This window comes from Entelurus aequoreus, linkage group LG06 (assembly GCF_033978785.1).
Source record: "Entelurus aequoreus isolate RoL-2023_Sb linkage group LG06, RoL_Eaeq_v1.1, whole genome shotgun sequence".
Classification (NCBI taxonomy): Eukaryota; Metazoa; Chordata; class Actinopteri; order Syngnathiformes; family Syngnathidae; genus Entelurus; species Entelurus aequoreus.
Genome location: NC_084736.1, coordinates 73032868 through 73048355, shown reverse-complemented (window position 1 = coordinate 73048355; position 15488 = coordinate 73032868). Strand labels below are relative to the sequence as shown.

General features: G+C 37.8%; 1 protein-coding gene across 2 annotated transcripts in view; it reads right to left on the bottom strand.

The window, feature by feature from the left end:
• Positions 1-15488, bottom strand: part of LOC133652579 (adhesion G-protein coupled receptor D1-like) — a 105248-nt gene that overhangs the window by 27707 nt on the left and 62053 nt on the right. For both annotated transcript variants that reach the window (XM_062051497.1, XM_062051498.1), the window contains exon 14: positions 96-169. In XM_062051497.1, coding sequence (XP_061907481.1) covers positions 96-169 — 74 coding nt within the window. The remainder of the gene's footprint in view (positions 1-95; positions 170-15488) is intronic.

Here is a 15488-nt window from a genome sequence, read left to right as displayed (position 1 = left end):
TATGTGTGCTGATGCACACAACTAAATGAAGTGACAACCCAACAATAAATTCACCCGATGTTCACTGTTGCGCGTAATGAGCACCAATAACCCACCTATAGTCCAGGAAGGCACAATACAGGAAGACTTTATTGCTCTGATTCAGGACTTGTTCCTGCTGTTCTTCATTCTGTAAAAGAAGACAAAAAAAGGTAACAAATCCCGATCCATTTTCTCTACCGCTTGTAATCATTAGGGTTGCAGGTGAGCTGGAGCCTACACCTAGCCCAAACCCTAGACTGGTCACCAATCAATCACATATTTAAAAAACAAACATTTACACCAGGGGGCGGCAACCCAAAATGTTGAAAGAGCCATATTGGACCAAAAAACATAATATACAGTGTATATATCTGTCTGGAGCCGCAAAAAATTACAAGCCTTATATAAGTGTTATAATGAAGGCAACACATGATGTAAGTGTCTATATTAGCTATACTAGCCTACTATCAAAGGCTGACGCAAACCTTCGTTGACAGAAATGTTGTATTTTAATTTTTATTCTACACATTTGTGCAAGATTGGAAATCATTAGTAAAACGGAGGCTTCTCACAGGATGACATAACTTCTGGAAATTACTGGCTCAGAATGGCCAAAGGTATAGATGTGTGTGTCCAAGTTAAAGGAAACGGCAGGCTGTCTTCTTCTATTGGATTTTCACCAATCTTTGCAAGCTGGGTAATGTTTGCTGTGGTCTGGAACAACATGGCACACAAACAACTATGAGAAATGCAGCCAATATTACATACAGACTATGTGTCATGAGACATGCAAATATTAATTAAATACACAGAGGACGTAAGTAAAGGAAATAAAATGAGCTCAAATATACCTACAAACGAGGCATAATGATGCAATATGTACATACAGCTAGCCTAACTAGCACGTTAGCATCGATTAGCTTGCAGTCATGGATTGACCAAATATGCCTGATAAGCACTCCAGCAAATCAATAAAATCAACAAAGCTCACCTTTTGTGCATTCGTGCACAGCATAAAACGTTTGGTGGACAAAATGAGACAAAGAAGGAAATTAGTAGGACAAAACGGTGCTTGCCAAATACTCTCATCAGTGAAGTATGTTTGGTATAAACAGTGGGATTTCTAACAATTAAGAAGGTGTGTGTTATGTTTGTCCTTCGACAGAAACCATAGTGAAACAAAAAACACACACATTTTTTCATAATTTTTCCATTTTCACACATCTTTGAAAAAGCTCCAAGGAGCCACTAGGGCGGGTTGCTAAACCCCGATTTACACCCACATTCACAGAGAGATTGACGATATGGCCGAAAATCTACATCACAATATATATATTGCATTTGATATATACAGTAGATGATAATAGAACCACTTCAAAACAGGTTACAAAGGCTCCTAATTTGGCTGCTGACGTACGCAGTAAGATATTACGTCATTTCCAGTTTTATTATTTTCTCAAAACCATTATTAATCTATTTGCTAATTAACTGTTAATAGCGGGTTACTTTCTGTTGTAACATGCGTCTATCTACACTTCTGTGAAAGTGTTATAAGCAAATGTTTTTCTATTATTTGATGCTTTACATTAGTGTTGGGCGAGACTACACATTTCGGTATTGAGCCAATACAAGTAGTTACAGCAGCAGTATTGGTCATACCAATAGTGATACCAATAATTACAATTTTCAAGATCAGGCTCCACCATAATGACCAACAATAAAATACGTAGTAGGCCAAAGTATTCATTAAAAACAGTGCCAAGGTTTTATTTAACAAGTATATTTCATATTTTTTGGTAACTAACATTACACACAGTTTCAACAGTAATACTGTGTTTGAATATAGGAATTGAAAATATGTCACGTAAATATTTAATTTAGCGATTCTTTGGGGTAACACTCGATGGGGCCCACGTACAACAGTTTGAGAGTTACTGTTCTAGGCCATCTTGCCCATCCCTAATGTACGATATACTTTAGACTATTGCAAACTTTTCGCTTTGTGTCATTTTTAGTCTGACTGTGACACACATTGTATAGGAACATATTGAACTATTTACAAAAAAGAAAAGTACGAAATGAGTGAGTGTCGTACAAATTGAAAACACCGAACAACTAAGAAATAAGAATACAAGATAATAAAACAGATGTGTGAAGATAATCCTTCAAGCTTGCTCAGTGGCCTTGTGGTTAGAACGTCCACCCTGAGATCGGTAGATCGTGAGTTCAAACCCAGGCCGAGTCATGCCAAAGGCTAAAAAATTCAGAATAAGAATAGTTTTTATTGCCAATGTTTGAGAACGGGTTCACAATGGGACCCATTACCTCCATACTTGCCAACCCTCCCGATTTTCCCGGGAGACTCCCGAATTTCAGTGCCCCTCCCGGAAACCTCCCGGGGCAACCATTCTCCCGAATTTCTCCCGATTTCCACCCGGACAACAATGTTGGGGGCGTACCTTAAAGGCACTGCCTTTAGCGTTCTCTACAACCTGTCGTCACGTCCGCTTTTCCTCCACACAAACAGCGTGCTGGCCCAGTCACATAATATATGCGGCTTTTACACACACACAAGTAAATGCAAGGCATACTTGATCAACAGCCATACAGGTCACACTGAGGGTAGCCATATAAACAACTTTAACACTGTTACAAATATGCGCCACACTGTGAACCCACACCAAACAAGAATGACAAACACATTTGGGGAGAACATCCGCACCGTAACACAACATAAACACAACAGAACATATACCCAGAACCCCTTGCAGCACTAACTCTTCCGGGACGCTACAATATACACCCCCCTGGTACCACCAAACCCCGCCCCCCCACACCTCAAACCCCCCATCTCCAGAATTCGGAGGTCTCAAGGTTGGTAAGTAGGATTACCTCCCTTCTTGGCACTCAGCATCAAGGGTTGGAATTGGGGTTTAAATCACCAAAATGGTTCCCGAGCACGGCCACCGCTGCTGCTCACTGCTCCCCTCACCTCCCAGGGGGTGGACCAAGGGGATGGGTCAAATGCAGAGGGTAATTTCACTATCAGTGGTACTTTAACATTAACTTTAACAACACAGAAAGAAAAAACTGAATGAAACTCCTGCCTGTCCTTCAGAATTGGACTTGATTAGGTCACTCTTTCCACAACTCCTCTAATTAAGAGATGTGGAGTCCCTGAAGAAAATGAGCTAATGACTGAGGCGCAGCAATTAACCTCGGTGTTGGGTCAAAGCACTGCCCTCCTCTGTCCCTAGATGAAAACATTTCACTGAAAGATTGCTCACCTCTCCCTAATCCCTCTGCCTTGATTCCCAGACTCGATACGTTTATGACTGGATGAACTCTGTCTTCTCTATTTCCTTCTGGAAAAGTGCGAGCAAGAGTGAAATTGACAGACTGTTTCCTGGCCTACGCGTCCGTATGACGACGCGTAGCGTAACACCTTGACTTCATTGTCTCTCGCTCTCATTCTGTCTGATTCACACATGCAAAACTTTAGCCGTTGATTGTGACACTCTGGATGACTGCATGGAGAGACATTCATGTGGCCTATCAGACCCACAAGAACAACATAAATGCAGCGGGTCGTCACGGCCAGCAGCAGCAAGCACACGCGTGGGTGACTTGACTGCACTACTGAGGACTTTTCCTACTCCCACGACTTGCGTGGTTTGTATGAAATTGCACTAAAAAGACACCGACTCTAATTGGCACTCTGCAAGCTTCGCTTTATAGTGTCATATTTGCCCGCCGCAATTGCAGCGCAATGAAGGAAGCCTAATTATGCACATTAAGCACTGGATATGAACCTTGCCTTGTGGGGAAACTATCCATAATAATCAAACCTTTGGCTTTAACTATACTCCGGCTCAAACAAGAAGAAGACATTCAATGACTTACAACGATGTTAGGTGCCAGAACCATTTCGGAAGATCTAATTTCTCTAACTTTTAATCCCTTGTAGTGGAATGTACTGTTTAATGCAAAATGTCCACAAGCCACTACAGTACATGACGTCATTGTTTACATTGTGTTCATAGTCATCGTTGCAGGGTCAGTGCCTGTAGAAATGGTTCAATTAAACAACAGTAAGCAATACATGTGTCATGATTTGGCAGCTCTGCTGCTTTGTTCTGGTCACGGGGCGGATCCACCTTTGCACACACTTGATACCCATTTCCTCCTGACTACTAAGGCCCTGTCTACATTAAGCCGGATAACTCCCTAAAGGAATAATCGTGTCAGCCACACTAAACCAGCGTTTAAGGTTCCCCTCCTTGGATAATTCTTTACACGGGTAAGTGCGGCGTGTATTTCTTGAATCTCCGGCTCTTAGCTTTCTATGGACTCATTGATCGTTTACAAACTGAGTTTGGAGAGGAAGTGACGCCAGAAAGACCGCGGCCCACACAGGAAGTGAGGTCAGAAAGAACCCGCAACAGCCAGCTTCATAATAAAGCGGTTTTGTAACTCAGAGCTAACCACTGGAAATATGGAGGTGAGTCATCCAGACATGCCCGTGTTTCTCCTTCCGTCTGTACAGACGCTTGTGGAAATCACACATGAATACCTTAAGAGAAAGCGATTGCAGCTATTTGGGATACAACACTTCTCAGACGGCAAGAGAACTTTCAAATGTCCAGGTCAGCTGTGATTGTACTTACCGAAAAACTTTGCATGCTTTGTATTAACTGGCCGTCGAGGGAAGACTACGGAATACAGCGAATGCATTTGGACTGGCAAAGCTGACTGTATCAGTTATTGTCCGCCATGTATGTCGCGGACTCAACGTCTAGGTCCAGAGTATATAAAGTCACCAAAAACGAATGGACAATGAAGGTCAAGGCAAAAGAGTGACGAGTGTCCTGACCAGATATTTAGATCCCTAGATTGATTGATGTAAAAGGTATAATGTACTAGGTCGCGGAGAGAGGGTGGGGGTCTTAAACGACCATTGTGTGTGTGTGGACAAGGATAAGGTTAGGTGGGATTTACCCTGGTTAACCTTAGCCGGCTTAGTGTAGAAGGGGCCTTAAGCTCTCCAGTCTATTCACTCGGGCGCCAGTAGATTCCAGATAGGTCACCCTTCTAGCCGCGTTCTTCTCCTCTGCTCTGGCTGATCGTGACAACATGTGCTGTAGTTGTTCTTGGGCTCCCCTTCCACTTGTAATTACCACTACCAAGTGCAAAAGTGAGCAGTATTGTTTCCATTAGTGTCGTTTCTTGTAAGCATAGACGTAATTTTGGGGGGTCCCTGCAAAAAGTCCCCTGCAACTTTTTCAAAAGGCACTTTTTGTCCCTTGCATTTTTTAATGTCCAATAATAATGTAACGCTATCGGTGGTATTCAGTCATTTTTCTTACCTGCTTACTTCTGGGAAACGTTGTGGTGGTGCACCAAACCAATATGGCCACTGTACAGCAAACAGTGTGCAAACTATCCGAGTCCGCAAGGAGCCGATACGTTATCAAAAGAGGATTTGTCAAGTGATCTCAAGGATTATCCGTCAGTTGCGTTCCCAGACACGTCAAACTATCTGGTACTCCAGACTTAAAACAGATTAAAAGCTTGGAAAAGCACAGAGGCCTAAAATGTATTTGTGTGTGGCTGGGTCATGGAAATTAGTAACAAGATTCTACCGGATAAATCATGCATTGTTTTTGCTGGGGTACGGTTGCATTTCATGATTTAACGTCACATCTTGCGAGGATGGGTCCTTGTAAACGAGTAGTACTCGATGGCCTTGATACATTTTGAATTTTCCCATTATGTTTACCATTCAAAAAGATCATCGCAGACACCACTGAAACCCTGTCTGGTTGTGAAAGAAGTCAGGGAAGTGATCACAGCTTAATGTATCTGAATGTAAGGTACGGTTCAGTCATGTTTGTCTTGTTGTCGTTACGAGTACGTGTGGTTTTCCCAGTCTTTATTAAAATATAACTATACAGCTTTATGATTGATGCCTTTGGTAAAAGCTTAACTCGTTCAGGTTTTGCTTACATTTTTGCTTTCTTTTATTTAGACTCGCCGAGTTGGTGCTTTACAAAACACCCGTAGCAAAAATGTGTTTTAAGAACTCAGAAACGAGATAACATAGAAATAATACCAAGATAACACTATGGAATGGGAAGATTCTACATTTTAAAAGTCCCTCAAACAAACCTTTAACGAAGTGATCGTCGTTGCTTCATAAAATAAATTAAAATACACAGAGGACATAAGTAAAGGATATTAAATGAGCTCAAATATACCTACAAACGAGGCATAATGATGCAATATGTACATACAGCTAGCCTAAATAGCATGTTAGCATTGATTAGCTTGCAGTCATGCATTGACCAAATATGCCTGATTAGCACTCCAACAAGTCAATAACACCAACAAAGCGCACCTTTGTGCATTCACGCACAGTATAAAACGTTTGGTGGACAAAATGAGACAAAGCAGGAGTGGAAGATTTTACATGTAAACAAACTGTTGCATCACAGTCCACACTATGGTGAGTTCAAAAACCGCCGAAATTAGTAGGACAAAACGATGTTCACCAAATGCTCTCATCAGTGAAGCATACACAAACATAATTAACAGTGGGCTTTCTAACAATTGGGGAGGTTTGTGTTCAATGTTTGTCCTCAAACAAAAAATATACTAAAACAAACAAAAAAAAGGTTCCCCCATCTTTTTCCATTTTCAATTCTATTTTAAAAATACTCCAGGGAGCCACTAGGGCAGCACTAAAGAGCCGTGGGTTGCTGACCCTCGCTCCAAGTGATTCACTGCAAAAAGTCAGTGTTCAAAAACAAGAAAAAAACATACAAAAATTAGTGGTATTTTATTTGAACTAAGGATAATTAAATGCCAATAGAACAAGAACATTTGGCTTGTCAAGACTTTCCAAAACAAGTAAAATTAGCTAACTTCAATGAGCCCAAAAATACCTTAAAATAAGTATATTATCACTAATAACAAGTGCACTTTTCTTGGTAGAAAAAAAAAAAAGAGACCTTTTTGCTCAATATGTTGAAAAATATTCTTAAATTAAGTGAATGCTAGTGCCATTATCTTGACATAATGATATGCGCTCAGCATTACATTTCTTGAAACCAGCAAACTTATACTAAAAACTAATTTATTTTTCTTAATGGAAAGGCAACAAGGCAACCGCTTGTTACTCTCGGGGTCTCCTAGCCGCTCAGGCACATCATGTTGTCTAAAAATGCATTTTTCCATCGATAACATGACATCATCGCGCCAAGTGCGTGCTCTTTCAGTCAATTAGCGCGCATATATACAGCCCGGTCCCCGGCCAAAATTGTAATTTTGAAGAATTTATCTGAATGTGCATGAACTATTTCTGTTCAAAATTGTTAGAAATGTCACATGTTAAATGTTTAAATATTAACTGTCAGTTTACTGTACTGTGCCAACTGTACTAGTATATGAGTACGTATTTTCTATTGTTTCATTGAAAATAAAACAGCAAAGTCCACTTGGCCGTCATCTGTTTTAATTATGAGACAAAATTGTGTCAAAGTCATGATTTTTTTTCATGCTTGAAATAAGAAATTATTACTTTAAAAAAGTAGTTTTATACTTGTGAGTGTTGATGACAACAGTTGATATTCTAGTTTTAAGCATGTTTTACTCAATATAGGTCATCAAATCTCAGCTACAAGCTGTAATATCTTACTGAGATAATTTAGGACCAAAACACTAAAAACGAGTAAAACACTCTAACATAAAATCTGCTTAGTGAGAAGAATTATCTTATCAGACAGAAAATAAGCAAATATCACCCTTATTTGAGATATTTAGATTTCAGTTTTTGCAGTGTTGTGCTTGTTTGTTCAATTTCAGCTTCTCACTTCTAGTTAGTCCGCTCTTAATTGTGTCCTCACTCGACCCATTGCGACAATCATATTCCTATTCATTGTTTTCATATCAAAAGAGGTTCCTCCTTTAGTTCGTCACCCGTGTGTGCTTTCAAATAGTGGGGGAAATACTGCTTGGGCATGTTTCCTCTTTATCAACCCCCCATCAACTCTCTGTTTGCGGTAAATCCTGCATATGGTTTCAAGTAGAGCAGCTTCGGAGGAACCCGAAAGTCAATGGTGATTGTTCAAATGCACTAGGAGATCTGGCTAAAGCCAGCAGTTTGTTCCCGGGTGTCCTATAAGGCCTCAGCATCTCCCAGGCAGCTGGTGCTCCAAGTCTTTATTAACAACAGAAGGCAAGCGAACACCACTATGGAAAGTCCTCTGAGCCTCATAAGACAAAAGAGAGCAAAAGAAGGAGAGTGGACAATAATGAGCTATAGAATAATAGAAGAGAAGATTGGGGGAGAGAGGATGATCAACATCAAAACGTGTTTTATAAGCTTTCTCTGGTGTTCCTGTCTGTCAACTGCAGTGTTATTACCGTGATGAGATCAATTACCTACAACATACACATTCATGGTTTTGGTATTATTCTATTTTGAACATGCATACAGTACATTGTGGGGCATCATATTTTTTTTCTCGCATTTCTAGTGTTGTCCCGATACCAATATTTTGGTACCGGTACCGGTACTAAAATTATTTCGATACTTTTCTAACTAAAGGGAACCACAACAAATTGCATTATTGGCTTTATTTTAACCAAAAATCTTAGGGTACATTAAACATATGTTTCTTATTGCAAGTTTGTCCTTAAATAAAATAGTGAACATACAAGACAACTTGTCTTTTAGTAGTAAGTAAACAAACAAAGGCTCCTAATTTAGTCTGCTGACATATGCAGTAGCATATTATGTTATTTTCCATTCTATTATTTTGTCAAAATTGTTAAGGACAAGTGGTAGAAAATTAATTCTTCATGTACTTGTTCATTTACTGTTAATATCTGCTTATTTTCTCTTTTAACATGTTCTATCTACACTTTTGCTAAAATGTAATAATCACTTATTCTTCTGTTGTTTGATACTTTATATTAGTTTTGGATGACACCACAAATTTGGGTATCAATCCGATACCAAGTCGTTCCCCTCCTTGGATAATTTTTTACACGGGTAAGTGTGCCGTGTACACTGTTACAAATATGCGCCACACTGTGAACCCACACCAAACAAGAATGACAAACACATTTCGGGAGAACATCCGCACCGTAACACAACAGAACAAATACCCAGAACTCCTTGCAGCACTAACTCTTCCGGGACGCAACAATATACATGCTTTTGGAGCTCAGTGCACAACTGCACATACAACAAGAAGGAGATGAAGCAGAAGAACGAAGAAGAGGCATGGCGACGATGAGTAAGAAGAAGAAATAAGCTTGCAAGTTCCAAAATGATTGGAAAAAATAATTTAATTTCATCCAGCACAGCTCGAAGGGGAAGGGGTATGATGTCTGCACCTCAATACCGCACCCCAACCCCGCCCCCGCAACCACGCCTCCCAAACAACGCCCCCCCCCATCTCCCGAATTCGTAGGTCTCAAGGTTGGCAAGTATGCTGTATGGACTCATTGATCCGTTTATAAACAGAGTTCGAAGAGGAAGTGACATCAGAAAGACCGCGCCCCACACAGGAAGTGACGTCAGAAAACGCGCCACGGCCAGCTTCATAACAACGGGTTTTGTAACTTGGAGCTAGCCACTGGAAATATGGAGGCAAGTCATCCAGACATGCCGTGTTTCTCATCATTCCACAAATCTCACATGAATACCTTAAGAGAAAGCAATTGCAGCTATTTGGGATACAACACTTCTCAGACGGCAAGAGAACTTTCCAATGTCCAGGTCTGCTGTGATTCTACTTACCGAAAAACTTTGTCCATTTGTCGGAGGAGAGACAACAAGAGTAGTGTGTGCTTTGTATTACCTGGCCGACGAGGGAAGACTACGGAAAACAGCGAATGAATTTGGACTGGCAAAGCAGACTGTATCAGTTATTGTCCGCCGTGTATGTCGCGGACTCAACGTCTAGGTCCAGAGTATATAAAGTCACCAAAAACGAATGGACAATGAAGGTGAAGGCAAAATAGTGAGGAGTATTCTGACCAGATATCTAGATCCCTAGATTGATTGATGTAAAATGTTCTTTATCACATTGTTTACTTTCACGTGTCCATTAAAGATTTGCTTAATTTATGATGGCTCAGGTGTGATTCACTACAATAGGGCCCCACAGCACACTGGATTCCAGTTAATTGAAATACCACAACACTGGATATTGTTCAGATAAGTTAAATTTAATTTAAGAACTTGCACACAAAGCAACACTGGAGGTGACTATGATGTGCGCATTTTCCGCACATGCGTACTAGGTTGCATTGCGCCGGAGGAAGGAGGGGGCAGAGGGTCTTAAACGACGGCATTGTGTGTATGTGGACAAGGATAAGGTTAAGTGGCATATACCCTGTATAACCTTAGTGTAGAAGGGGCCTTAGATGCCTACTGTTTGTTTGATGTTTGTATCTTTCAGCACAGGTCTTGTGCTTCCTTTCAATACCTGCATTGTTAGCTTCCTTGTACTAGCAGTTCTTCAATATTTGGAATGCACAGAAAAGGGAAAGACGCATGTGCTATTGGCTCACATAAGGATTGTGAATGATGGGCAAAATTCCAAAAATAAAACATTTTCCAATCCATGAATCACCTTTAATGGTGAACAACTGCTCCAGAGTGTCATCACTAAAAAATCGGGACAAATGACTGACATAGTGCTTGTGTTCGCTTTGTACTGCAACTAAGCCTAATTGGTAAAATGATATAGGATGAAACACATGCATCAAAAAGGCTCAGATGACAAACTAAAAACTTAAGCTTCCCAGTTTGTCTTGTGCATGAGACAATCCACAACCAGCAGAGTCCAGAGGTTGGCTGCAGTCGAAGCAGCAACACTCAGCACTAACAGCCTCTTTAAGCCCCAACACATTGAGCAATGCGAGGCCAATTGAAAGCTGAACCGTCAACATCTGGTTAGACCACAAGACGTAGAAAAGAAAAATATCAAGAGTTGTTTCAGCGCACAGATCAAAACTAACAGACAATTGCTGACACCACCCTGCACTTCGACATCTTTACAAGATTTTGGAGGAATGTTTCTATAAGTCCATTTCATATTTTGAATGCATCTGACACTACAGCTTTGTTGATCTTCGGTCCAACATCACAACTGATTACAACATCTCTGTCAGTTTGTCCATTGGGAAAACATTTTAGATGCAACACAGATAATCACATTTTATATTTTCAAAGGCTTTTATCTCTGTCAAATCTTTTGAGATCAGCTTGTTGGATCCAGGGATTTTTTCCTGAGAAACAGAATAAGTTCTGGATCTGAATAAAATGTTTTGTCCATTTGATCTTGTATTGTAGCTTTCGCTTATCGGCTTTATTTAGGACAAATGGTTTTGGCAAAGCCCTGTAGTCCCCGCTGTTGTCACTGTCTCTGTCCAGATGGCTCCACTAAAAACTGTACAACTACTGATCTAAACATGGTTGGACATGAGAAATGTCTACCTTTGGGTAGGAGTCTATCAAAACCGTGGGCAGAATTTGATTACATTTAAAATGACATTTATTCCACACACTATAAAATGCTGGGTTATTTTGATAACCCAATTTATGAGTTGCGAGTGTTGAGTTAAATTTTGGAGTTATTTTTATGAAGGGTTGGAATTGGGGGGTTAAATCACCAAAAATTAGGTAGCACAAGACGCAGAAAAGAAAAATATCAAGAGTTGTTTCATTAAATTTCACAGATGCTGCCCATACCTATGCTCCTTCAAAGGCTGTGCTACTGGCTGCAAAACATTGCACTTTCAAATACAACAATGAGTAGAGTGTTATGTGTGTGTATATGTGTAAATAAATGAACACTGAAATTCTTTTATTTATACATATATATATATATATATATATATATATATATATATATATATATATATATATATATATATATATATATATATATATATATATATATATACATATATATATATATATATATATATATATATATATATATATATATATATATATATATATATACATATATATATATATATATATATATATATATATATATTTATATATATATATATATATATAGTAAAATACATATATATATATATATATATATATAAATATATATATATATATATACTGTATATTTATATATATATATATATATATATATATATATATATATATATATATATATATATATATATATATATATATATATATATATATATATATATATATATATATATATATATATATATATATATATATATACCGCATTTTTCTGACTATAAGTCCCAGTTTTTTTCATAGTTTGGCCGGGGGTGCGACTTATACTCAGGAGCGACTTATGTGTAAAATTATTAACACATTACCGTAAAATATCAAATAATATTATTTAGCTCATTCACGTAAGAGACTAGACGTATAAGATTTCATGGGATTTAGTGATTAGGAGTGACAGATTGTTTGGTAAACGTATAGCATGTTCTATATGTTATAGTTATTTGAATGACTCTTACCATAATATGTTACGTTAACATACCAGGCACGTTCTCAGTTGGTTATTTATGCCTCATATAACGTACACTTATGCAGCCTGTTGTTTACTATTCTTTATTTATTTTAAATTGCCTTTCAAATGTCTATTCTTGGTGTTGAGTTTTATCAAATACATTTCCCCAAAAATGCGACTTATACTCCAGTGCGACTTATATATGTTTTTTTCCTTCTTTATTATGCATTTTCGGCCAGTGCGACTTATACTCCGAAAAATACGGTAGCTAGAATTCTCTGAAAGTCAAGTATTTATTTTATTTATATATATATATATATATATATATATATATATATATATATATATATATATATATATATATATATATATATATATATATATATATATATATATATATATATATATATATATAAGAAATACTTTAATTTCAGTGAATTCTACCTATAAATATACTCCTCCCCCCTTAACCCCCCAAATCTCCCAAATTCGGAGGTCTCAAGGTTTGCAAGTATGCCCTCTGACTCTGATAGCGAGCATGAAGGAGACGTGTTGCAAACTTGCTGGCTGACGGTGAGCAGATCACACACTTGTAGCAAGTCTTTGCAGTCCCGGCTTGGCTTTGAATCAATATTCAGCATGTGGTCTTCCGATCTTAACGCATGCAGTGAGGCACAACTGGTCCGGAGTGAGGTCATTGTGTCGGGGGACACTTAATAAGACATGCAGCTGTGGTCTCGGCTCAGTCTCTGAGGTGGACGTTCAAAACAAGAAGTGTTGACAGGCGTGCGGGGTGTTGAGGAAAATAAAATAAATATCTGAGTTGCTTTGGATAAGGTTAGTGGTAAGTTGTATTAAAAGCTGCCCTGAATGGTACTTTGGTTCCAAGCAACAAATAGGGAATGTCAAATTGTCATTTTTCTTAGAGTTGAATTGGCATGAGGAGATTGTTTTCCATGAATTAATTCATGTGATTAATTTCCCACAGGCAGTGTAACATTACATTGCTTTCTGGCCTGTCTAAATCCTGCGCATTGGCCGAAATAGAGTCATTTTGAGCCTTGGCAGGGTAGTTGGAGAGCATGGAACATATGGAATCAGACAACCTCATCTCACAAAAATGCTCGCATTTGGCCAGCGCTTCAATACATAGCATAATAGGGTGGTGGCAAGGCATGTTAATGTTACTGTATGCGCCACAGAGACCCTTCCACTTGCAAAATCCGTGTCCAACAATGCAGTGTGGTGGTGTTTTTATAAGGTTGACATAGTTTTAGCATTTTAACAATTTATTTTGATGGAGGCAGTCTCCTTAAAACACATTAACTGTAGAATAATAGAGATGTGTTATTCACACACTGCAAAAAGTCAGTGTTCAAAAACAAGGAAAAAAATAAATAAAAATTAGGGGTATTTTACTTGAACTAAGCAAAATTATCTGCCAATAGAGCAAGAAAATTTGGCTTGTCAATACTTTCCAAAACAAATAAAATTAGCTAACCTCAATGAGCCACAAAATACCTTAAAATAAGTATATTCTGACTAACAAGTGCACTTTTCTTAATAGAAAAAACAAATATGAGACCTTTTTTGTCAGTATGTTGAACAATATTCTTAAATTAAGTAAACGCTAGTGCCATTATCTTAACATAATGATATGCGCTCGGCATTACATTTCTTGAAACCAGCAAACTTATACTAAAAACTAGTTTATTTTTCTTAATGGAAAGGCAACAAGGCAACCGCTTGTTACTCTTGGGGTCTACTAGCCGCTAAGGCAAATTATATTGTCTAAAAATGCATTTTCCCATCGATAACATGACATAATCGCGCCAAGTGCGTGCTCTTTCAGTCAATTAGTGCGCAAGGAATATATATATATATATATATATATATATATATATATATATATATATATATATATATATATATATATATATATATATATATATATATATATATATATATATAAATATATATATATATATATTTATGGCCAATTTTTTTTTTAATTGTAATTTTGAAGAATTTATCTGAATGTGCATGAACTATTTCTGTTCAAAATTGTTTGAAATGTCAAATGTTTAAATATTAACTGTCCGTTTACTGTACCGTGCCAACTGTACTACAATAAGGGTACATCTTTTCTATTGTTTCATTGAAAATAAAACAGCAAAGTCCATTTGGCTGTCATCTGTTTTAGTTATGAGACACAAATGTGTCACTCATGATTTTAAATTTCATGCTTGAAATAAGAAATTATTACTTTGAAAAAGCAGTTTTATACTTGTGAGTGTTGATGACACAGCTTTGCAACAGTTGATATTTTAGTTTCAAGCATGTTTTACTCAATATAGGTCATCAAATGTGTTTAGTGAGAAGAATTATCTTATCAGACAGAAAATAAGCAAATATCACCCTTATTTGAGATATTTAATCTTACTTAGATTTCAGTTTTTGCAGTGCATGAGTATTTTAAAGGTGAAATCTAGCCAAGGTTAATGTTAGACTACTGTAATCATTGTCGTATATGGTAAAATAAAACATTTTTCACATCTACGGTGCTGAATGTGTTTTAGTCACAGCTGTCAAAGATACATTGAAGATGTGTTCAAGCCTGTTTTGTAATGTAATGGCAAGTTTTTTTTTTTTTTCAAATATGATGATTAATATATATATATCTGAGTTATTGTGCAAAAATAGTCTTTGGTATGACTCGGCCGGGGTTTAAACTCACGACCTACCGATCTCTAACCACAAGGCCACTGAGCAGGTCTTTTTAGGTCCAATTTAGCGATTAATCAGAGCCTTGATATAAAACTAGAGATGTCCAAAAATATCGGCCTGCCGATATTATCGGCCGATAAATGCTTTAAAATGTAATATCGGAAATTATCGGTATCGGTTTTTTTTTATTATCGGTATCGTTTTTAT